Source organism: Centropristis striata, chromosome 15 (genome assembly GCF_030273125.1).
Source record: "Centropristis striata isolate RG_2023a ecotype Rhode Island chromosome 15, C.striata_1.0, whole genome shotgun sequence".
Taxonomy (NCBI): Eukaryota; Metazoa; Chordata; class Actinopteri; order Perciformes; family Serranidae; genus Centropristis; species Centropristis striata.
The window spans coordinates 13237284-13257107 of NC_081531.1; the positions used below are offsets into that span (position 1 = coordinate 13237284).

General features: G+C 37.2%; 1 protein-coding gene across 2 annotated transcripts in view; it reads right to left on the reverse strand.

The window, feature by feature from the left end:
• The window catches only part of nsg2 (neuronal vesicle trafficking associated 2), a 48832-nt gene extending 32683 nt beyond the window's left edge, over nt 1-16149 (reverse strand). Inside the window, exons 1-2 of one of the 2 annotated variants that reach the window (XM_059352201.1) lie at nt 15890-16149; nt 15326-15500 (exon numbers count right to left, since the gene is read on the reverse strand). In XM_059352201.1, the coding sequence (XP_059208184.1) occupies nt 15326-15454 (129 nt within the window). In that variant the 5' untranslated portion in view covers nt 15455-15500; nt 15890-16149. Of the gene's footprint in view, nt 1-15325; nt 15505-15889 lie in introns of those variants that run through there. The other variant, XM_059352202.1, reaches the window with a different exon arrangement.
• Nucleotides 16150-19824: the final 3675 nt, after the last annotated feature.

Below are 19824 nucleotides of genomic sequence, written 5' to 3' on the forward strand. Positions count from 1 at the left end.
TATGGACACCACTTGGCTTCACTTTTAAACGTGTTCAGGGCAAACAGAGAAGCTCGGATCACAAAACACATGGAGGGTGTGTGGACATCATCACTCCGCTCTATCTTTACATGGTAAATAGTTGTTTGTTGCTATATTAATGTTCTTGATGTCATATCCAGCACCTTGAAGCAAAATGTGCCTTTTTTTTTTTTTACAGATAGCATCAGTTGTTTGTTTATGTGGAGGGGACAGTGGACCGCAGTAGCTAAAGGAATGATGACTCCTGCCGGTCAGGAGCAAAGGACAAAGCCTCGGTGAAGGAGTTCATTTTTTTAGCCCTTTTTGTGTCCTTGTCTGCAAGATTACTAATTACTGATTTTCACAAATCTTTGTGGAAAGGTCAGAATATCCCCAGTGTATTTCAAGCAACCGTTACAGCAGGGCAGTTTGGTCTTAAACATATTATAATGGTTGGAAAGATCACTAGTGTAATCTGTTGGTGAAAATATAAAAAAAATCCCATTGGAAACTGCAGGTCCGACATCAGTTTTCTTTCCCCTTACGCATCCAACAATCACAAGCTAACTTTATCTAGCCACCTTAGCTATGTAGCCAAACTGTCAGTGATGCGTTTTAGGGATCCCACCACAGTCTGAACATGTCACGCCCTGCTACACTAGGACTGGTCAGTATGCCCTGCATCCAAGCAGCAACCTCCCGGTCTGAGAAGTGAGGCAAACCAGGAAGTGCCTTAAGCCTCCTGAAAATTCCAATAGGGGCGCTGACGGCGCCTGCAAAAGCATTTGGGTCCATTCATTTCAATACAAAATGAGAAAACTTCTCACTTGATTCATTACCTCAGAAATTTTTTTTAGGACAACACTGGTCTCAGTCACGAGTAAAAAATCTTCTTCAAGACAATTTGATGTTAGTAGTGTAAATAATGGTCCTATTTAGAAGAAAATAGAAGATAAAGAATCGTATAATTTGGGGCGGGGCTACCTTTGATTGACAGGTCACTAAAAAGGCGAGCCGTCATCATGAGAGAAGTACAACAATGCGTATCCACGGCATTGTGATAATAAAGGATGTTTACCGGTTTGACCCTTTCACACTGTATTTTGACTTAATGACAGTTTTTTTAACATTTTATTCATTAAAAATGTCTTGTTCAACGTTCGGTTGGACTAACAGACACTCCAAGGAGTTGCTGTTCAATTTTCTTAGGTAAGTAACGTATATTTTATTTTTGTTTTTTGCTAGCCAAAATGAACCTCCCAGTTCATGCTCCAGTTTATTCTAACATGAATTAGCAGTGACTTCTCTCAGTTAGGTTGAGGTGTAGAGAGGCGTGTAGTCAGTGTCGTCAGATCCCTCTCACTCCTCCACAGTCCAAATATGGTCTGATCCCTGTTTCCGAAAACAAGATGGCGACATACGTAAAGCAAGATTACGAGGTGCGTAACGCCAAACGTAACGCAGTCCACAAACCAATGGGTGATGTCACGGTGACTACGTCCATTATTTTTATACAGTTTATGCCTGCATCACACATTCAAAGTTGTTTATTGACCAAATATTTCGCTTAACACACAATTAAACTTACACGACCTTGCGTAATTAAGTCAACCCTTACCCTAACCCTAAAGTTACCATCACCTGTTTGCTGACTAAGTAGCCAATCAACAGTCTTTACCATTTTCCCACCAAATTGAACAGAACATAGGCCTATGTTTCTCTGCCGCACAGTGGGGAGTGAAGCCCACGCCCAGGTTTCACAGCCTCAAGATTTCCAACCCAAACCACCACTCCATACGCTTTTTAACATTAACATTAGGCCACAAGGAGAAGGATTTAAGGCATGGCCCTGATGTATCATGGCAGCACAGGGTAGTTCTCATCCGAAACGCGGTGGGATCTATAATAACGCGTCAGTGACTGATACTCGGCGATTCCATCTGTGATTCTGTTATCACAGAAAGTATAGGGCCCTAACCTTACTGCTGCCACGGTCTGCCTCAGGGCCACATCGCTACCCTGTCAAAAAATCTCAAAAACATATCATTATCTTTAAGATATTCCTTTTTGTCCCAACAATCTATATCGTATTCTGAGGAAACTGGTGATTTTTTTTACCCCTACTTGCAGCCAGGCCTAAAATTTTCCTGGGGGAAACCCTGAGGGTATTGCATGGGTCAAAGAAGAACCCATTACACTTTGGAGCTGATCCGAATCACATGGCTGATACACAAATCATTTTTCACTTTTGTAGGAGGCAGAGCTGCATTTCCTTTGATACTTTTCCTCACTTATTCTGATGCAACAGATCAGTCTGTAAGTAAAATTTATATAAATCTAAAACTATGCATAAATTGCGACCACCAGTCCTGTTTAGCACATAACATGGTGGTGAACTTGGAGCATATAAAGCATCATTTTTCACTCGCTTCAAAAACAGAATTAATAAGTCAGGAGTTTTTCCATATTATACATCACAATTCCTTATTTTAAATCCTACAAAAGCTTAATGAACTTGTCTTCTTCGCTTTAGCATCACCTCCTCTTTTCTGGCTTCGACTAAAAGGAACAAAAATAATCTCTTTTACCAGGTTTCACCTCATCACTGCATTGCCTATAAAGAAAAAGTGTCCCTGCTGTTTTGAGCTTTCACTGTATATAATTGTGCACAAGCGGCCAGGGCAGATAGAGAAAAGGTAAAAATGACGTGACGGAGGAGGGGTGGAGGAAAAGAAAGAGAACAATGTCTTGGTGTCCTTGTGGCTAATTGTGCCGCTTCAGAGCAGCTCTCCTTCACTTTGAGACAAAGCCAGAAACTGCTGTGCTCACAAACCGGCTCCACTATCTGAATAACAAAGCCGTCACTTGGCTCTAGAAAGCCCTTATCTAAGAGTTGAAGGCCGCAGTAGGTGCACTGAATACATTGCACCTGATTGGACCCCTGGGGCTCTGGAGCCTCGTGGCCTTCAGTGCTGCAACACCAGACGTCATACTCTTAACTAATGTCTCAATTTTCCCTCAACTTTCTCTTTCTCTGACTCATTTCACAATAACATGCTCAGGGCCTCCAGGTTCAAACACAGCAGCGCTTCATGTTGCCTCATTACTCTCTCCCCTCCTGTGCTCCTTTATTTCACATTACCTAATGACGTGACTATCAATCAATGTTGCCTCATTTACACAGCCCCTTAGCTATCAGCAGCAGCTATAGGAATCAACTCAACAAAGTGCCAACTTCTCCGATTAGACAGGTCCAAATACTCTGTGGGAAACCATTAATTTATGAACAATTAAATCTCGTTTAACAAAGTTCGATGTAAGAAAAAAAACAATCCCATGACCGATGTATCCATGAACGGTCGTGATAGGCTGAATGAAAATGTAATTAGAACTTGCTTAGTTATTATTCCACAGAGCTAGCAGCTCATTTTTCATTTCTGATTACTCTTGAGAATGTATTTATGTGTATTGAAGTTGTCATGTGTAGTTTATGTTTTAGCCAGTGGCTTCAGGGATGGAAATGTTGGTCAGTCAGATGAATTATTTTAATAAGTGTTGGGTGCACTGCCATGAAAGGTCCTCCAAATACCAAAATTGCACTGACGATTATGATCCCCCGGCTTTCCCTTCCAAATTTGTCAATATCCCCCTAAATTGACAAATTTGGACGGACTGTCATTAAATATGGTACAGATATCCATATTTCCCCCAGGATGAGTTGGATAATACTTTATAATAAGCTACAGCCTGTGATTTACTATTTAAATTCACTGCATGAATCAGGTACCAGCTCCCACTGTTAGTTAAATACCACCTATGACAATCAAATGTCTATAGCAGGTTTTTATTGGGGTAAACCTACCTCATAATTGCCATAAGCAAGAAGCAAGATACTATACTTGATACATTTCCAATACTACCCTATTGGACAGGAGATTATAGTACCAAGTACAAGGTGTAGGACAAAGCAGGATAACAACAGCTTTGTTCTTGCAGCCATCACTCAGATAAATGAGTCATAGAAACATTGCACAGAGGAGATAGAAACAGGGTTTTTTTTTTATTCATTTGTTTAATTTTAGTGGATTTATTGATTTTTGGAGCCTCAAGTACTCTTTATCTTGTTTTTATTATGTCTGGCAATTGTCTTTGTCATTGGATGTCTTTTCCTTTAATTTTACAATTGGAATCAAAAGCAAGATCAAAGCAATTTGACCGTATGGCCTTAGTGTTGTATGCCCCCCCCCCCCCCCCCCCCCCCCCCCCCCCAACATGAGGGGGGGGGGCAGTGGCACAGCCTTCAGTGCTGAATCAAAAATTAAACTAAATGATGACCTTTAGAATTCTAATTGAATCGTGGATTTGGAGATTTGAGACAGCCCCCACTACAGGTACAAATAAAAGTAACCTAAACTTTAACTATAAGGAAGATAAGCTGGTCGGCCTATGCAGTGGTAAAGTATTAATGCGCTAGTGCTATTAAATCCCCTACAAGTCCTTCATTATTCCACGATTTGTAGCCCCTTTTTCTTTAAACTCCTTTAAACTATCCCAAAACTACATCTATAGCTATACCCCTGTATTTAGAGAGATTTTCTTCAAGCACAGAGTTTTAACAGCATTTTGTAAAATACTGAAAACTATAAAATACAATATATTCTTGCACAGAGTATCAGCATTGTTAAAGGTGCTGTGCACGACATCCAGAGCGAATCTATGGTTCAGAGTCTGAGCAGGGTTTGCCTCAAAACAGCTCTAATGCCCACATCGTCACATCCAGACACTTATGAAAAACCCTTGGCATCAGTTTTTAACGCACTGGGTACTTACATACACCAACATGCACGCAAGGCCAGAGTGTCTGCCAGAGCACAGAAAAGAGAAGCCCAGATTACAAAACACAGCTGACACTGCACACTGACTTTTTTTCCAACATAGATATTACAGATTCGAGGGTCAAGGAGATGGATAAACTCAGGGAACATAATATTGTTTTTTTCAAAGCCTCTCTCTCAAAACTTTATATTTATCACAGTATTATAAGACACTGATTGTGTCTCAGAACTTTGACTCTTTCACAGTGTGTTTTCAGTTCATGAGAGTTTATTTGAACAATTTGGTCATTTAAAAATGTCTTGTTAAGCGTTCTGTTGTACTAAAGGACACTGCAAGGAGTTGGCTGTTCATTTTTTCCGGGAAGTAACGTACATTTTGTTTTAGCAATAACAATTTCAGTAACGCTTTATATTAAGGTCCTTGTAATAACCATTAATTAACAAGTAATAAGGCCCTTGTAAGTCCTTACAAGATGCTTATTAACATTATTGTGTGTTTATAAGCTTATATAAGTGTTAATAATGGCATTACAAACACCCATGACCCACCCATTATGTCCTTGCCATGCCTTTATTAATCTTATTTTGTTTGCTTATTGATATTAAAATATACTTTATTGCTCATCTATTATAAGTTAACTATAAGTTAACTATGCTTTTTGCAACTACCGGATCTATAGCGAGAACAATGCCTTATTACTTGTTAATTAATGGCAAACGGGCAGTCCACAAACCAATGGGTTACGTCACAGTGACTACATCCATTATTCATACAGTCTATAGTTTAGCTTGTGACAGCCTGTTTCTATGGCCAGATTGTTTCCACTCAGTCTGTATAATGTACTGTGTGTTTTGCCTAGTTTTCCTGTCAGTCACAGTGGTCAGGTTAGTTCAAAATCAAAATGTCACTGCAGGCTGTATTACAAAGTGTTACCATGTAATGTGAAAACTTTGGCAACAGCAGGACTTTTCATCTCAACTTTTATCCATCTTATAATTTGCTTTTGATTAAAACGAGCGTAACGCAGTGGCTGCAGATTAGTTTTAAATGAAACCTCTGTAGCTACGGTGACCTTTGAATGTGTACGACTGACAAAGACTTCCACATCAGTAACAGGAGGGCAAGTGATTCCAGCACTTACAGAAGCACCGCCTCTGCTACTTTGAGAATCTATTTACAGATATTCAATTAGTCATGTATATCATATGCAAACATCTTGATTTACTGTGACCTTTGAATATCTCCATGACTGACGTGGACTCACATTTAGATCTATAAGAGAGTTCCAATTAATTTCTGAGTGTTTGAAGTCAACAGGGTGAGATGTATATTTCTTTAAAAAAACTTCTTAAGTTTTCATTTTTACATTTGGAACGAGAGAATAAATGACACATGAAGAATCAGAGAAAAGTACATTTCAGAAAAGGCAGTTAGCTCGTCAAACGCCGCCCGTGACTGACTCTCTCTCCATCCTTCTGTCTCCAATCACAGTATTTTTTTTTAGATTTGATATTCTCCATGGAAGAGCTGTCAAAACTTTTCTTCTCTCCCTGTCTTCCCTCGTATGTTATTCCTCAGACCTGTTATCTCTATGATTGCTGTTTCATTTCTCATCCTCAAAGACTGAGCTGCAGGAGAGTCTTTGCTGAAGTTTCAGCGTGGAAGGCAGCAGCAGACTTCTTTTTTTTTCTTCTTTTTGACGTGTTTGAATCTAGTCTTTCCTCGTGAATAAAACAGTGAATGAAATCCATATAAAAAGAAGGAGGGAACTGTCTTTGTATTGGTACAACATGAGTTCTGACAAGATGATGTGATGATAAAATGAAAGGGGATAAATGTTTAATCAGCTCCGCTTTTCCAGTTTGGATGTATGGTTGATTTGAATGAGACATCCCTGCAGACAGGAAACACAAATGAAAAGTGATTCTAAAATAAGAAGACTGTTTGTTCTTACATGGATCTGGTGAGAAACGTCATTTAGAAAAGCACACTGTGAGTGCACACATCCACCAAGACCAGTGGTGCATTCATGTGTTCATCAGATGGCCTTTTTTTAGAGAGTAAGGAAGTCATTCTTCTGACAGAGAAAGCAGATCAGTTAAGCCATGAAACATGTAACAAAAGTGTTTCCATTTGTGGCTCCAACTTGAGGGGGCGTTAACATAAATTTTCCCTGCCAGGAGCTCATATTTCCATTTATTGGCACTACATGAATCAGAACAAATGCCCTCTCTCACAATGTTAATGAAGTGAAAAGTAATTAATGTATCCACCCAGTTATTTGGATCTGGATACAATAGGTTCCTTCTTTGCCCATGCTACACCTTTCCACTAAATTACATGAGAATCAGGCCAGTAGATTTCCTGTAATCCTGCTGAAAAACAAACGAACCTGAAGCTGATAAAATGAGTGGAGGTAATAAACAATTACAAGACTTTTACCTCCAAAAAATACCATTTCAGAGAATGTAATTACAGTACATCTATTTCCAAAAATATTGAGTGAATCATACCTCACACACAAGATTGTACCTGTAATATAATTGTTTTTTAAACCTTAATAAAATATTTTTTACCAATTCAGCAGAAACAAGCAACAGTAACACTTCTTTTAGCTCTGTTTTGAGTCTCAACTAACTCAAAATGAGGCAAATATCTGTTTCTTAAGCTTCTATATACTATACTATACTATACTATACTATACTATACTATACTATACTATACTTTACTATACTATACTTTACTATACTATACCACACTATACTTTACTATACTATATTACACTATACTTCACTATACTATACTATACCACACTACACTTTACTATACTATACTATACTATACTAAACTACACTATACTACACTTTACTATACTATACTATAATACACTATACTATAGATACACTATATTACACTATACTATACTATACTATACTATTCTACAACATATTACACTATACTACAGTATACTATATTATACTATATTATACTATAGATACTACACTATATTACACTATACTATACTATACTATACTATTCTACAATATATTCAATAATACTACAGTATACTATACTATACTATAGATACTACACTATATTACATTATACTACAGTACACTATACTATACTATACTATACTATACTATACTATACTACACTACACTACACTATATATTAACACTATGTCCATCATCTAGTTGCTTACTTTGTCTGTCTGCCATTTGGTGCCCAGCAGAGCAGTGGAGAAATGCAGTGTTTGGTGATAATCCTCTGTGTTTTTCTCACTACAAGCAGCACTTTTCACATCATGATTTCATCTATTGTTAATATAAAAATATTGATTATAGCAGCAATAGCAACAAAAATCATTGTGCTCTCTTGTGAAGCCCACTTTTGGTCTCTCAGGATGAGCATGACTGCTTCTCTCTTCACCCACGTAGGTAACAGCAGTCATTTACATTCCTCTGGCATCAGAGGTGTAAATCGATCTCTATTTACACAGCTAGAATAAAAACCAGCAGAGGAGCATGACTGAAAACCACTGGTTCAACCAACAGACAGCACTGCAGTACTGATGGATTACACAGTGTACAGTACAAGAGTATGACATATACAGAAAAGCAACTATGACTATTGATGGCACAAGATGAATGCATGTTTTTCATTACTTTAAATACAAAAAATGTGAATATTTCCCTTGTTGTAGTTAGATACTCATATTCCACATTATGTGCTCAATTTTTCTGCAAACTCACTTCCAGAATGATCCACATCTACAGAAGATTACTCAGAGACTATTTTGATAATTGATTTAAAGGCATTCTTCAAGCACAAATGCCATTTTCTGGTTGCAGCTGCTCCCTCTGTTGTGAGGATTTGCTGCGTTTCTCTCTGAAATGTCATGGTAAACTGAATAGTATGTCTTTAAAAAGCTTGCTTGGACTGTTTGAACACATCAGCTTTAATCTAGGATATTTAGATTTTTTTAAATTATTTTCTATCATTTTACAGGCCACAAAATGATCAGCTCATTTTAAAAAAATGTTAGCTATAGCTCTAATTAATATACAGAACTCTGGTTTTAACTGAACTATTAAATACTGAAAAAATGTGATATATATATATATATATATATATATATATATATATATATATATATATATATTGTACTGTAAATTTAATGGTTAAATACAAAATGAATTCAAATAAAAAAACAACAACAACACAAATTGACATTACCTGTATACGAAACCTTTAATTTGGGCAAAAACTAAGCCAAATGCAGGCTTTTATTGCCATTAACAAAATGCTATTGATTCATTGTTATAATAGATGTCCTTCTCCTGCAGCCTCTGTGCACAGCCAGCCAGATGCATTTCAAAATAGGTTATGTATAATTTCTAATCATTTGTCAAATTAAACGTGGATGCTGGCTCATGTGGTTTTGAGGCCTCACATCACAACACATAAGAAATCATTCATCAACCTATTACTGATTTAACGTCCCAGGAATTCCTCCCTAATTCATGAGGCTGAGAACACACAGACTTAAAGAATGAATGAGACTTAAATGCTACAACAAAGGATCTAAGGGACAAGAAAAGGATGAGGGCGTTTAAGGGGACATGTTGGACAGGAAAAGAGAATTACTATATGTATGTCATAGCCTTTGAAGTAGGTCTCTGTACCTGAGCTTTGTTCTCTGAGAAACAACAAGCTGAACTAAAAGTCCTTCAGTCTGTGAGTCTCTCCACCCTTCTCTGTTTGTTGTTTTTTGTCTGACCAGCAATCCAATCAAGATATTGGTGACCCAGCGGTGGCGGTGACGCGTCCCTGCCCAGATGGAATCAAATCTAATACCTCTCTAATGCCTCAGCCTCTGCAGCATTGTTATGTGTGGGTGTGTGCGTCCGTACGTGTATGAACTTCACTGTGACTGCACACCGCCCCTGCAAATAACTGCAGGTAACCCTGTAGTCGGGGAGGTCACGCAGTCATCAGCAAGGATCAGGGTGAAAACTGCTGCTCGGGTCGTGTTTGTAAAGCTGCTCAGAGCCGCACTGCTGATCTGGGGTACTAGTTAGGTCACATGAGCATATAAACCTTGCTTTAGCTTTAAAGGACAGAGAGAACAAAACTGGTGACGGATCAGATTCGGAAAGGCTGATAAAAGCTGATTAACTTTATGGGTGGGGTGGGTGATAAAAACAACCACTTTAAATTCAGTGAGATTATAGAGATTTTCATCACAAAGGTATTAATGGTGTACCATATTTTTAGGCTTAGAGATGGAAATCCACACAGAGGGTATGGCCTCCTACTACGCTGCCCTAAACAGGCTCTAATAGATATAAAAATATAAATAAAAAATGTGTCAAATTAGCTGCAACCTCTGGGCCTTAAAACTGAAGCCAATGCAGAAAGGCCTTAAACCTGTGTTTTTCTGATGGCCAGCAGGGGGCGACTCCACCAGTTTAAAAAAGAAACCAGATTGTCTGAATGTCTACAGGAAAAAGAAAATATTTTCCAATGATTTTATTTATCTCAATTGCTAGTTTCAAGTCTTTTTTGTAATTCTGAAAATCAAAATTAAAACGCTTTAGGGCGTAACTACCTTGTGATTGACAGCTCTGGACCATGGTGAAATGTATTATCATTTTAGAACTTTGAGCCTTTCACATTGTGTTTTCAATTAATGAAGCTCAAGGGAAAGTTCAGTCAGGAAGACTATCTCTTTGCATGCTTAGGCGTAATTTAATTTTCATACATTATCATTTAGCATTCACTCCTCATGCATGCTAACTCATATTTCCTTGCTGTCGTTACCTGGGACTGTCAATCACATTATCAGCTGTTCTTATCAGCTGACAACACATCTGACAGCTCAGTGACACACCTGCCTACCATCTTGCTACTGCCTCTTGCCAAATATAATTCTCTCTCTGCTTTCATAGTTCATGCTGCTGTTACAGCGCTCCTCTGCCACCCAATCATCACCGAATCTTCTCAGATTCATCATCTCATCCTTCCATCAGCCTCATCAGCCTGCAGGGATCTTCAGCCACCACCAGTGTCTGGACCCCACAGGGGGAGTTATCTCGCTGCTGGACAGGGCAGATGCCCCTCAATTACAAATCTCCCTGTAGAGTCTAAGCTCCAAAGACTTTCCATCGTGACCAAATTATATCATCTAGGGAAATTATCACATGTAATTTGTTTCAATCATCACATATCATCTGTTATAATAAATTGTTATATCTGCTTTACTTCTCTAGCTTCTCCTGATTGAAATTAAGTTAGTCGTTACATTCTGGTCGCCTAAAAAGGTCTTGTTCAGCATTCAGATGTACTTAAACACACTCGCAGGAGTTGGCTGGCTATTCATTTTTGCACCTTGCTAACAAAGTTAGCTAGCTAGTGCTCGCTGATAACTTAACACCACCACACTATTGTCCAAATATGGTCATGCCTGGCTCAAAAAAAATAACATGGGGACTACCAAAAACACAAAATGGCAAATGACAAAAAATGCCAAATTGAGGCTTCAAAGTTCAAATCAATGGATGATGTCACAGAAGCTACATCTTCTTATTTTATATAGTCAGTGGCCAAATGACAATGTGACAGTAAAAGAGGTCACTAATATACAATTACAAAGGGCTATCACCTGAGCTGCTCCCCTCTGGTTACAGAGCTTTATTGTGACTTTCAGCTCATTGTTTCGCTGCAACTTCACTGTTTTGGCTCACACTCACAGGTCTTATATTGGGTTTTTTGCCTCAGCAGCCAGATGTTTTCAGAGGAAAAGCACTAAAACCCACTGCACACTAGCTGCTCAGCACCAAGTGTTGAACACTTGTTTCTGATTCCTCCAAGTGGCCAAAAAAATCAGTTATTGCAGGTTTAAGGAGTTTAACTTTAAAGCACAATTAAAAAGTAATACTGGTAACTGATCAAAAGGATAGTAGTGAGATCATGCACTTATATTGTATAGGATAAAGAGTGCAGAATTTCCATTAAATGAACTGTGATAGCCATCATCAACACCTCCCACGCTCCAATGTCTAATTACAGATTTCATTATTATTTCTCTTGGCCTCTCTCTGTCGCATTCATGCATCACTTGCCAGGAAAACAAATTCCCATACTTACAGCTGGAGACAAATTCAAAGATTTAACAGCAAATTGACCTTTACAACTCCCACACATTCCCATGTAAAAACAAATGGACCCATCTGCATTTGCATAATGATTTATTTTAAAAAGTACAGAAACATTTTTTGCTTAATGTCTCTAAGTGAGGATGACTTAAACCAGCTAAAGCAGCGGCTGAAATAACAATTGCTCAGTCCTGTGAGCAGAATACAAAATCTGCATCAGCTGTCAGCAAGCAATCTTTGTGCCTGAGTCTCCCAAGGCATGTAAAAAGTCATTGATAGTCAACAAAACAGCAGGCCTTCTTCTCTGACCTCTTTTCCTTTCAAATGTCAGTGGCAATAATTCACTGGTAAATCATAGGAGCTCACCCAGCTCATTCTCCCTGTCTCTCTACATGTTCAGGAAATCAGGAAAACACACCTCACACAGCACAGTGACATGCCAGTGTGTGTGTGTGTGTGTGTGTGTGTGTGTGTGTTTCTGTGTGCTATGATTGCAGCTTCGGCTACAGCATGTAGCGATGTTCTCGGGTCTAGTGGGACTGATTTAATCAGTGTAAAATGTCTGACAGCTCTATGAATGTCATGTTGCAAACGGGTGGCTGCTGACAGACGACTTGTCACTCACACACGCACATGCCTGTGTTGTACACACACACACACACACACACACACACACACAGGAAGGCGAGCATGTCTGTGTGTAAGCGAGTGCAGTGAATGACAAGTCAGTTAACAGGTGTATGAAATGGAAAGCGATTGTGCCTCCCTCAGCAGAATACACAGAGAGGGTTCAGGCTGTAGCGTGTGTTTCTGTCTGCAGCAGCAGCATTAATGGACGTCTGTTTTTTTGGATTATTTTATGGGATTTTTCAATGAATCCTCAACAATAAATCCACTTGAAGAGATTCATCCTATAATACATAAATTGTAGTGCCTTTTAAAGGTCAGGCAGCAGGTAACTTGGGTCTATAGTTCTTGGACCTTTGAGACAATACAATAAAAGTTTTTTTGCCCTTTTTTGCCTTTTGTATTTTAAAGGAAATGCAAGTTAACGTGATGCTTTTTTTCCCAGGAAGAGGCCTTTTTGTTATGACAGGATGGGCAAGGGGGATGTTGTTTTAAAAAAAAAAACACATATGGGGCTGCAGATGACATTTTCCATAAATGTGTCTTAATGATCAATAAGTCTTTTTCTAGAATTATTGATTGATGCATACAAATCGTGAATAATAAATTTCTGTCATTATTGCCTGTGATATGCTGTCTGGATTATGCCACTTTTCAAGCCCCTGGAAGGTTTTTATGCAATTCTCTTTCACACTGTAAAATGTATATTGTATCTTTTTTTGAATATGTGTGAATTAATAAAGTAAAAAATATATGTGCAAAGATATATCTTTGTTGAGGTAATTTATCATTGTCTATAATATTTAAGAAATTAAGTGACAGGTGAAATCACAAATTTCCAGAGCCTGAATGTGAAAAAAAACCAACACAATTCACCTTCTTGTTGAGACATAGATGAAAAGATTGTAGCTGGAGCCAGGAGCAGTTAGCTTATCTTAGCTTAGTTTAGCTTAGCATAAAGATTGACAGCAGGTTGAAACTGCTGGCCTGTCTCTGTACTATAGCAACAAAATCCACCAATCAGCACGTCTAAAGCTCACTACTTAACATATTATATCTAGTTGTTTAATTAATCCAGAAAAACTATACTGTGAAATCAAAATGTTCTGGTTTTACGTTTTTGTTATATGGTGACAGAGACAGAGACTGTGTAATCTGCTTTCAGGCTTTGTGCTAAACTAAGCTAAGCTAGCTAGCAGCTGGTTGTAGCCTTATTTACAACTCCAAATCCCCAAAAGTTGGGACGCTGTTTAAAATGCAGAATTAATCAATTTCATAAAAAAATTCAATTCATAAAATGAAAAGTAGTTTTTCAGTTTGAGCATTGAATATCTTGTAGATGTAATGTAGATTTTAAAAGATTTGCAAATCAATGTATTCTGTTTTTATTACTTTGTCACAGCATTCCAACTTTTGGGGAATTTGGGTTGTTCTGTACAGACATGAGAGCTGTATCAATCATCTCATTTACTGTAACTCTCAAAGATAAAGTGAATAAGGGTAGTTCCTAAAAACTTTAAATGTCTAAAACAGCGAGGAGCAGTATATCCTCTCATTTAAGAAGCTGGGATCATTAATACTACATTCATTAAACAGTCGGGTTAATAATACTTTACTAGCAAAGCCATAATCAATGACTCAGCCAATCATTTCAGCACTGTTGTGTTTTTATGTTTCGTTGATGTCTCATTGTAGGATGATGTCACCATAACAGATTTTTATGTTTTCCATGAAGTTACAGTCTCCACTCCATGTTACAGATATCAAATGTCAGATCTCAAGTCCTCACTGCACACTTGTGAAGGATTTTTCCAATAAAACAGATAATGTACTGACTGTTAACGACGTAAAACTGATGGTTAATTGTGAGAAAACACAAGTTGGCAGAGAAGATTGTATGTGCGTTGTTTGGCATTAATATAAAGTAAATTCCTGATTGAATTGATCGTCCTATTAGACTCCAATCTTAAACCCTATCAGGAAGTGTATCGGTTCTAATTAATATTGTATGTCAATAATCCTTCTGACACATAATAAGGTCAGTTATTAGGTATCAGATAACAAGCCATTTCAGAGCTCATTTCATCTTGGACTCAGGGCAGAAATATGGATTAATGAAAACATCACACTGTAAGTGCTGTCCTGAAAGAAGCCAAACACTGTCATACAATTAATGACCAATAAAGCTTTCATATGAGCTTGGCTGTTGTCTAATTCCATTCATTTTTATTATAATGTGCAATTAGTGCAGCTCTCTGTCCCGACCCCACAGAGCCACCAATCAGGCTCTCCACGCTGCGCACCATGGTAACTGGATTAACGAGCTGCAGTGCAGTTACTATGGGATGTCGAGATGATAAATGACAGTCTGTCTGGCACCAAATCTGTCTCCTAATCTCAGCAGGAAAACAAAGGACACGGTTGGGAGACAGCTGAGATGAATGAATTTGTGAATGAATGAGAGGGTTTGAGTGTGGGGGGGTTATATGTCTGTGTTAGGAGGAGGGGGGTGTATTTAGCATAGAAGGGTTTAAGGACAGTGTAGGTCAAGAACATTGAATTGAAATAAACAGATTTAGATGCACAAACAAGAAGGAAAACTCTCTCACACACAAACACGCACACAGACACATGCACACGCACACGCACACAGACACACACACACACACGCACAAACACAGCCGGACTATATAGTCTCTCACCTTGTCAGGTGCTTGGCTCTGGAGGCTGCCCACATCCAGTGGAGTGATGAGGGGCACATTCTGAAAGCCGTCCTCCACGCTCACAGGTTTGGCCCCTTTGTCTTGAAGATTACTCCCTAGTTTCACCATCTTTCACCGTCCTTATATATTCCCTTTATTTCCCTGAAGACTGCTCCTGAATAGAGGAGGTGTTGAGAAAGGATGGTTTTACCTCACAGTCTTTCAGGTCAATGAGGGGCAGACAGTCTATTTTGTGGAGATTCTAGTGCAACACAATATGAAATATTGATATTTTAATTTGATCACAGCCTCAAAGTGCACAATGAATATCAATAAATGTGATTAAATAACTGTTCAGTAGGGATGAATCACATTTGAAGCATGCGAGTAATTAGTGAATGATAAGAGGGGCAAAACACTCCAAAAAATGCCAATTTTGTTTGCAATTTAAACAGATTTATTAGAAACTAAAGAGAAAAACAGACCTCCGCCTACAGCATCACCTCTACCTTTCTTCATCACATACAAACAACAAATTGTACCCCAAAAAAAGCAGTTACTTACAGCTGATCGTCCTTGTCCGTCCGTCTCCTCTGTGCTGCGGCAGTGTGTGTCTGGTCACAGAGGCGGAGGGGAAGCGCAGATGAGGAGCAGGTGAGGCTGGAGGCTGCGCTGCGGTGTCGCTGCTGCTGATGCTGCGGGAAAGCAACGCTGCACCGCCGGAGATCAACTGGATGTCTGGCGGCAGGTTTCCTACCAGCAGGCAGCCCAACCCCCTAATCCAAACACAGCCTCTTCTTCACCCTGCTGCTACACCCAGCCGCTGGAGCTGCCGCTAGGGGGATTTTTTTTTCCTTTCGGGAGTCTCGTTTGTTTGACTAAAGTGGAAGACGAATTAATGTTGCCTTTGAGGGCTCCTCGTAAATTCTTACACTTACACCGAAGTTGAGAGAGCGGAAGCATAGGCCTATCCAGTGCTTTTATTTCTGCATAACATTTATTTTGAGCCTGAAGGTGAATAATTTTGCCATGTTATAGGTCTTGTTAAAAAAGTATTTTTGTTTTATTTTATTTGGATAAATAAATTACAGCTGTTTGATGTCGTTCATTAACTTAGTTGTGTATGTAGCTTAGAATTAAAATAAAACAATGAATAAACTAGATTAAATAAAGATAAATAAAAATAAAAAACAATTTGGCGGTACGCATAAAATTACTTTTTATTTATTTTAATTATTTCATTATTTTGTAATTAATTTTTTTTTTTTATCCTGGTCAATCCTGGTGCTTATCTTTGCCTCTCTGAACAACACATCTAAATATCTCCGTAATCAAAGAATACTCCCACTTTCCCAAGTGTGAATGTGAAGGGAGGGGGGGGAGAACCTGGGATGAGAGATTAGAGAGGAAATATTTCCCACAATACTTAAAGGCAGCATAAACCATGTGTCAAATTGGTTTTGTTTGTCATACAGCGACCTCTGGTGGTTAAATGAGTGATACACAGTCAGAATTGAGAGTAGCAGTGATAATAATAACAACAACAATAATAATAATAATACGTTCTATATGATACCAGTATCTTCACTCTAGCATTGAAGGAGTCCATTGCAGCCTCTTAGAAAGTACTTGTGTCTAAATCGTGTTCATGTTTAACGCTTGAGTAGTTTTAGCAAGATCTGCTACCTTGTGGTAATTTGTTTTAGCATTGTCATGGTGTGTCATGCTAATCCAGCATCCATACTGATTTTAACTTCATCAGTCCTGATTTACTGATGTTTTTTTGTTTGTTTTTTAAGATAATTATAAATATACTCTTGCCAACAAAGAGACTGACTTTTTGAAATCACACTTGCAAGACGAAACCAGCTGGTGGTGTTACTGAGCCGACAGACAAGTTTGTTCAGTTTTTCCTGGAATTTGACAAAACAAACCATGGCCCAGTCAGCAGACTTGTTTTGACTGATAGATAACATGTCTTGTTTTTATGGATCCACAAAGTAAATGATGTGTGTCTCTGTGTGATTTGGACATGAGCCTTAACCTAAGGTTTCATTTTGAGCAGAAGTTCTTCACAGAACCAGGAAGGTGGAAAGAGAATCACAAATGCTTTATTGGATATTGTGGGCTACGCACACTTTATTTTACATACAATTATGACTTGAAAACGTGGAAAGGGTGTGAAAGTTCAGGCTGAATATATCAAATACCTCTCCAGTCTTAGTAGTCAGCATTAAGTTCAGCTTCAAATGCATTCAAACAGATGACACATCTGATGTAAGTCTGCTGGACATGTTGGTCAATTTGAATACATTTTATTAATATAGTCAAAGGGTTTCACAATCTGCACAGCAAACAAAACCCTCTATCATTAGTATGTTGTAAAAATAAATGTTATTGCAGGCTTTATGATTCCACAAACAATGTCGATGTTTTTTTGAATATGAGTTGAAAACAAAAATTAAAAGTAATTCATAGTATAGTAAGTCAAAAAAATTGTAGTTTGTCCAAAAATGCTTTAAAACGCTTTATAATAGTACATTTATTGTGACAATAGTATGGTATTTCCGAAAATATAACAAAAACATCATGTTAAAGTTTGTCTAAACATGATATTTAAAAAAAATTAATACTATACTATGTCGAAAAAAAAATTGATAATGGTGTAGGTTGTCCAAAAATGCTAAGAGAAATAAATGAATAAATGCCCTACAATAGTGTGTCGAAAATAGTAAGGCCAATAGTACGTTGATTGTGATCATAATATAGTATGTCCAAGAATAAACACCATGTTATGCTATGCTATGTCCAGATATTAATTTTTTTTAAACCCATCATACTATGTATGTTATAGTTTGTCCAAAAAAAGCTTGAAAACACTTTACATTAGTAATTTACGTCGAAAAATAAAATAAAATAAACGCCATACTATAAGTATATGACAAATGTAAAAAAAAATAAAAAAGTAAAAATATAATGAAAAATGTCCAAAGACAGTCATAGTGTAATTTCCCAAAAATGGTTGAAAAATAAAAAGCTTGAGAATTGTAAGTTGATCATGGTAATAGCATAAGTCCAAATTATGAAAGAAAACACCATGTTATTGTATGTCCAAACAAAATGTCATGCTATAGTATGTTGTAAAATGTCAACAAAGAAAATGCTCATAGTATAGTTTGTTCAAAATAGTCTGTTAATACACATTAAAGCATAATCTTTCCAAAAATGACAGAAAAAAAACTAAAAGTCATACAATATAGCATGTTGATTTTTTTTGTCAAAACAGGATGATTTTTTTTTTTTTTTAAAAAGGCCATGAGAAATGCTAAAATTTTCACTCTTATAGTCTGTTTATACATGTTAAAATATAATCTGTCTAAAAATTACGAAAGAAAAACCCCATTTTTAAAATGCCTAAGCATGTGTAAAATTGCCCTATTGTATGACTTTTTCTTCTCTCTTTTTTTACAAATTTTTGGACATCCCATAATGTGGTGTTTTTCCTTAATTTATGGACAAAGTATGCTTTAATATGTATCAACAGACTATAATAAAGTCATCTTTAACATTTTTAGGCATTTTAAAATTTGACCATTTTTGACAAAATCGACATACTATATGTACTATGACTTTTCTTTGGTCCAAATTTTGGACATTCCATAATATGGTGTTTTTCTTTCATTAGTGGACAAAGTATGCTTAATATGTATCAACATATTATGATAGTCATTTTTTTGCATTTTTAGGCATTTTAACACTTGACCATTTTTGACAAAAATCAACATACTATAATAGTAAGACTTTTTTGTACAACCTTTGGACATCCCATATTATGGTGTTTTTCTTTCATTTGTGGACAAACTATGTTCTAATACTGTATCAACAGACTATAATAAAGTCATCTTTAGGCATTTTAAAATTTGACCATTTTTGACAAAAATTTACATTAGTATTTTTTTTTGTCTTTGCCAAACTTTTGGACATCCCATAAAATCGTGTTTTTCTATCAATTATGGACAAACTATGCTCTAATATGCATCAACAGACTATAATTAAGTAAATTGCAGCAATTTTAGGCATTTTAAATTTTCAACATTTTAAAATGCCTAAAAATAAAAAAAAAATGTCCCTATTATGATAGTATGTTTATATATTATGAACGGCATATTAATAAGTCACAAACTGTCATGTCATGTAAACCATAAAATTATGATTTTAAAAATGTCACAGTATAGAATTCAATAAAAATCTAGTCAAAAATGTTATGGTTTAGTATGTCATAAAAATGTGATAGTATACGATGACAAAAAACAGTTCACAGGTACAAAGTGGTGAATCATCCCTTTAGCCTATTGGTACAGGCTCTTAAGATGGATCGCTTATTCACATGGTAATCAAACACTAGTGAGAGTGTGATTACAATACTGAAAGATGGCAGAGTCGTCCAGTAGTTAGTGAGAATATCCCATGATTTCAAATAAATAAGCACACCATGCACA